The following is a 5,919-nucleotide window of genomic DNA, read 5'->3' as shown; positions in this document are numbered from 1 at the left end:
TCAAGTGATTCTCCTGCCTTAGCCTCCCAAGAAGATGGGATTATAGATGCCCGCCACCACCCCCTGGCTAGTTTTTGTATTTTTTGTAGAGATGGGGTTTTACCATGTTGGTCAGGCTGGTCTTGAACTCCTGACCTCAGGTAATCCGCCAAAATTGGCCTCCCAAAGTGCTGGGATTATAGGCATAAGCCACCACACCCAGCCTGGTCTCAAATTCTTAAGCTCAAGTGATCCTCCTGCCTTGGCATCTCACAGTGCTGGGATTACAGGCGTGAGATACCATGCCCGGCCAAGGTAGAAATATTTCATAAGTAAAAACAAATAGTTAAAAATTGCAAATGTCTTCTATTCATTAAAAAGTCACTGATTTTGAGCTTTTATTAGAAAAGCTAAAAGTCATAAATATGGGTAGAAAATTGAAACAAAAGATTATATTAATTAAACTGGTTTTTAAGACACTGGGTAGCCTAGGGGGGGAATAATCATTGATTTCCTGAGTTAGTCTTCAAATGCATTATTTATAGTTTCCTTTATGCTTGTCTTTGCTGGACCTGTGAGTTTCCAGGATCATTTAGAACTCTGTTGAAAGTAAGCAGGATCTAACTATGAAGAGAAGTATCATCCTCCCCACCCCCAATACAGGGTGATAATTGATAAAGGGTAATGTGCAAGTTCCAAGGAATCATATCAAACAGAATTAACCATTGGAAAGAGTTTAAAAAAAAAAAAAAGTGGCCGGGTGAGGTGGCTCATGCCTATAATCCCAGCACTTTGGGAGGTCGCGGTGGGCAGATCACCTGAGGTCAGGAGTTTGAGACCAGCCTGTCCAACATGGTGAAACCCTGTCTCTACTAAAAATACAAAAATTAGCTGGGCGTGGTGGCGGGCGCCTGTACTCCCAGCTACTCGGGAGGCTGAGGCAGACATTGTAGTGAGCCGAAATCGCGCCACTGCATTCCAGCCTGGGCAACAAGAGTGAAACTTAGTCTCAAAAAAAAAAACAAAAAAAACCCCAAAAAACAACAACAACAAAAAAAGTGAAATGCAGAGGGAAGGCTCAGATACAAACACAGCTATTAAAAAGTCATTCCTGCTTTCGGCCAGAACCGCAATCTTCCAGTAATTCACCAAAATGACGAACACAAAGGGAAAGAGGAGAGGCACCCGATAAATGTTCTCTAGGCCTTTTAGAAAACATGGAGTTGTTCCTTTGGCCACGTATATGTGAATCTATAAGAAAGGTGATATTGTAGACATCAAGGGAATGGGTACTGTTCAAAAAGGAATGCCCCACAAGTGTTACCATGGCAAAACTGGAAGAGTCTACAATGTGACCTAGCATGCTGTTGGCACTGTAAACAAACAAGTTAAGGGCAAGATTCTTGCCAAGAGAATTAATGTGCATATTGAGAATATTGAGCACTCTAAGAGCCGAGATAGTTTCCTGAAACGTGTGAAGGAAAATGATCAGAAAAAGAAAGAAGCCAAAGAGAAAGGTATGTGGGTTCAACTGAAGCGCCAGCCTGCTCCACCCAGAGAAGCATACTTTGTGAGAACCAGTGGGAAGGAGCCTGAGCAGCTGGAACCTATTCCCTATGAATTCATGGCATAATAGGTGTTTAAAAAAAAAAAGTCATTCCATCACCGCAACATTTAGCGTATAAATTCATCTTCTTACTACATGCTATGAAGAAGATAAGACAAGTTAAGTTAGACGTCAATAACTCAGTAGAACCTGAAAAACAGAGCAAAACCTTTCTCCTTTTTTTCTTCCTTAATTCTTAATTCATTCTCTGAACAGCAAGCCCAATCTAGGCCTTGTGACATGATGATCTACTTGCTGGCTGGTTTAGGAAAGTACAAATGCAGAGATCCAGAGCCCAAGTTTCAGAATAGTATTGTAGTTCCTCTTAAATCATTCCCTCATCTAGATGTCTTAACATGTTACATTCTTCGTGGGTAGGAAGTATGGGCCACACCAAACATTTAATAAACTTACTGACTGCCCACTGTGTGCTAAGCATTATACAGGGTATTGTGAAGAATTAAGGAAGACACTGGAAGACAACAGATATTAAGAAATAATAAACTAGGCCGGGCACCATGGCTCCTGAGTAGCTGGGATTACAGGCATGTGCCACCACACCTGGCTAATTTTTTGTATTTTTAGTAGACACGCAGTTTCTCTGTGTTGATCAGGTTGGTCTCGAACTCCCGACCTCAGGTGATCCACCCGCCTCGGCCTCCCCAAGTGCTGGAATTACAGGCGTGAGCCACTGTGTCTGGCATAGAAGTTCTGGCCAGGTGCCATGGCTCATACCTGTAACCCCAGCACTTTGGGAGGCTGAGATGAGAAGACTGCCTGAGTTCAGGAGTTTGAGACCTACTTGGGCAACATAGGGAGACCTTGTCTCTACAAAAAATTAAAAAAAAAAAATTACCTGGATATGGTGGCGGATGCCTATAGTCCCAGCTACTTGGGAGGCTAAGGCAGGAGGATCTCTTGAGGAGTTTGAGAGGCTGCAGTGAGCTGTGACTATACCACTGCCCTCCAGCTTGGGCAACAGAGCAAGACCCTCTCTAAAAAGGTGAGGCTGAGGTGTGGGAGGATTGCTCAAAATCAGGAGTTCAAGACCAGCCTAGTTAATAGTGCATCCCTGTCTCTACTTAAAAAAAAATTAAAGAAAAAAATTATTTTTAAAAAGTTCATTTGAGTTTCAGTTAGACTCAACCAGATTTAGGGAGGAAAAGGCTCAAAACTTATGTTGGTATTAAGCTGTGATATCCAAAATGATTCAGAAATGAAGCATTTCAGTTACAGATCTGCAGAAAAAAATAAACACACGTATACACCAAAGAGGAGATAGTAGATTTACACAGATATTCAAAGTCACACAATAATAACATTTTATGTCTTACACATTACAATTGAAAGTCTAGTCTGTGTTTAGACTGAAGATGGTGAAAGCACCCCAAAGAAGAGTATTATACTAGGGAAGGGACTCTGAACTCTCATTATCTGAGAGATGAACTAAATGAAGATAATTACAATGAAAGCATTTAAGGAAATACATTCTGAAGCACTGTCATAGCAACAGAGTTTCTAGCTAGCTTCTTTATCCAAGAGCTATTGTTTGTTCCTGAACACAAAAATACTGCAAGGCACAACTGGGGACCAAGGCCACTGTTCTGTGTAAGTAACAGACTTGAGTTCCTAGAAAGACTCAAAGAAAGGCCTTAAAGTCCCCAGTTGGACTGTGGAACAGGGTGCTGAAGAAGGAACTTTAACACTCAGATAAGAATCACTGAGATAGGAATGAAGTGTACTTTGAGAGCACTCACCACCCCTGCATGTTTCTAAGCAGCATCCTGGTGGGGACCCCATGCCCAGCCTCTCCTAAGTGTCTAGTGTTTGCCCCTGTTTAAAAACCTGCCTGATGTGTTGTCTTTCCAATTAAAAACTCAAATTTCCATCTCACTTTCCTTCATTTATGCTATTATTCCTCAGCTCAGTGCTCGCTTCTTCTAGGAAGTTAGCTCTGATCAACTGCACCTGCCTAGTTACTCCAATGGCATCCTCAGAGGTCCATCCGGATTTTTTCTGGTAACTGTAACATTGCTATAAAGCACTTGACTCTGCTGCATAAAATTAGGCTTTCTGTGTTCTTTCCTTTTGAACTAACAGGAGCTCTACATCACTAGGCTTTCTGTGGATCAAAGTGCAGTTCCTGAAGTATAGGATGTCTCTTCCTATAAATCAGAAGCATATTAAATAGGCCTTTGTGATGTGACACCAGTGTAATAAGGAATATGTCTGAGTATTTTTTCATAGCTTTCTGAAATTATCGGGTTGCCTGTCACCAATTTCTCCTACTCCACTTAGCTTCCAATAGAGCAAGAGCTATATTGTATACCATCTATATTCCATGGGCTCCCCATAGCATCTACTTGTTGTAGGTACTCAGATGACAACACGAATGACTGCCCTGAGTCCCTCTGACTGGTATATTAGTTGTAAGCAGGGACAAGAACCAAGGTTCCACAATTACCCATGTGCTGAGCAAGGATCATAAAATGTTGGAGCTAAGTCCTTATTTTTCAGAAGGAGATAAAGGGGAAGGAAAGAATTTTGCTTAAGATATCACTGTTTGGCCAACATTACACACCTTTTTCTGATGTGCTTTGTTCTGGATTTCGCAGGTCCTCAAGGGCAGAAGAGTCAGTTATGATGGAAGGGTAGCTGTTAGAAGGCTGGCTTCCGTGCTGTTCTAACACAGCTTCTAGTTCAGCCATTTCCTGCTGGAGCTTTATTAGGTTATCTTGCATGGTATCCCTCTGCTGCAAAAACAATAAATGGTACCAAGAAAATGAAATACTTTGAGAAGTTTTCCATTAAATGAAAATATGTCATACAAATTAGTTTTAGCACAGGAATTGAAATCACCTAGTATGGAACTATAAGTTCTGGCTGAACACCTTTTAATCTAACCACATTCATGCAATTAATGCCCATGAAATTATTTCCAAATGATGCTAGTGAGGGAAAAAATCCTCCAACTCCCCCAAATAGACTTGATTTATTGTGATGTCCTTTTGAGGTTGGTTATTTTCTTTTAAAGCTAGGGAGTGAAAAAATAATTAAGGTATTTAAACATTATCGATATTTAATATTAGCATGAATCTATTAATATTTTATTTATACAGGCACATTTCAAAGACTTGGTGTTGTGAGATTCATCAGACATTTAGGTTAGTTCATATAAAAATGTGTGATTTTTAGACTAATGTAATGTCAAAAAAGCCCCCTATCTATGGCATTTTATAAAAATGCAACAAATAGAAAAATACTATCAGTAATCCTGCCTAGATTACTGGCTTGTGAGGACTCTTCCTTTTCTGGGATGCTCTGAACCTTTAGTTTCTTTTCTTTTTTTCTTTTTTAAGTCTCCCTCTGTCACCCAGGCTGGCACCATCTCAGCTCACTGCAACCTCTTCCTCCAGGTTCAGGCGATTCGCCCACCTCAGTCTCTCCAGTAGCTGGGATTACAGGTGCTTGCCATGATGCCTGGCTAATTTTGGTAATTTTAGGAGAGACAAGGTTTTACTATGTTGGCCAGGCCGGTCTTGAACCCCTGACCTCAAGTGATGCGTCCGCCTTGGCCTCCCAAAGTGCTGGGATTACAGACATGAGCCACTGTGCCCGACCTGAACCTTTAGTTTCTAACAGAAAAAGCAAAAAGCTAATTTATGAGTCTATCTGTTTGCTCAGTTAATTAGACAACTATTTACTATCTATTAAGCACCAGGCACTGTCCTAGTATTGAGGATACAGTCCTCATGGTGCTGCCATTCTAGACAGGGACATCTTATCTAGAATGTGTCCACCTAGATATCATTAGCAAGGACCTGTAAGAGGGAAGGATTCAACAGAAAGAGCCCTAAGAAAGCCTGTAAGGATAGTTACTGTTAAAATAATGGGTTCTTCTTGCTTATGGGCTCCTGTTGTTTATTGGTCCATTTCAAAGAAGAATGTGCTAAGTCCAAATATTTGATAAAAAAAGAATTTCGGTATGTAAGGAGTTTTCCAAAATATCCTTTTTAAAAATTTATTTTATTTTATTTATTTTTGAGATGGAGTTTCACTCTGTCGCCCAGGCTAGAGTGCAATGGCACAATCTCAGCTCACTGCAACCTCTGCCTACCCGGTTCAAGCAATTCTGCCTGCCTCAGCCTCCCAAGTAACTGGCATTATAGGCACCTGTTACCATGCCCAACCAATTTTTTTTTCTGAGACAGAGTCTCACTTTGTTGCCCAGGCTGGAGTGCAGTGGCGCAATCTAGGCTCACTGCAAGCTCCACCTCCCAGGTTCAAGCCATTCTTCTGCTTCAGCCTCCGGAGTAGCTGGGACTACAGGCGCC

At 41.3% G+C, this 5,919-nt stretch overlaps 1 protein-coding gene and 1 pseudogene across 1 annotated transcript in view; one reads left to right on the top strand and one right to left on the bottom strand.

Moving 5' to 3' along the window:
* The window catches only part of BRCA1 (breast cancer 1, early onset), a gene marked incomplete at its 5' end in the record, with an annotated part of 91,230 nt that overhangs the window by 50,253 nt on the left and 35,058 nt on the right, over positions 1-5,919 (bottom strand). Inside the window, one exon of the mRNA XM_011999017.1 lies at positions 4,167-4,338. Within this exon, the coding sequence (XP_011854407.1) occupies positions 4,167-4,338 (172 nt within the window). The remainder of the gene's footprint in view (positions 1-4,166; positions 4,339-5,919) is intronic.
* On the top strand, positions 1,133-1,612 carry LOC105552924 (annotated as a pseudogene).

This window comes from Mandrillus leucophaeus, unplaced genomic scaffold (genome assembly GCF_000951045.1).
Source record: "Mandrillus leucophaeus isolate KB7577 unplaced genomic scaffold, Mleu.le_1.0 Scaffold58, whole genome shotgun sequence".
In the NCBI taxonomy this organism is placed as follows: Eukaryota; Metazoa; Chordata; class Mammalia; order Primates; family Cercopithecidae; genus Mandrillus; species Mandrillus leucophaeus.
Note: the sequence above shows the minus strand (reverse complement) of the source record. Positions and strands in the feature narration are given on the sequence as shown.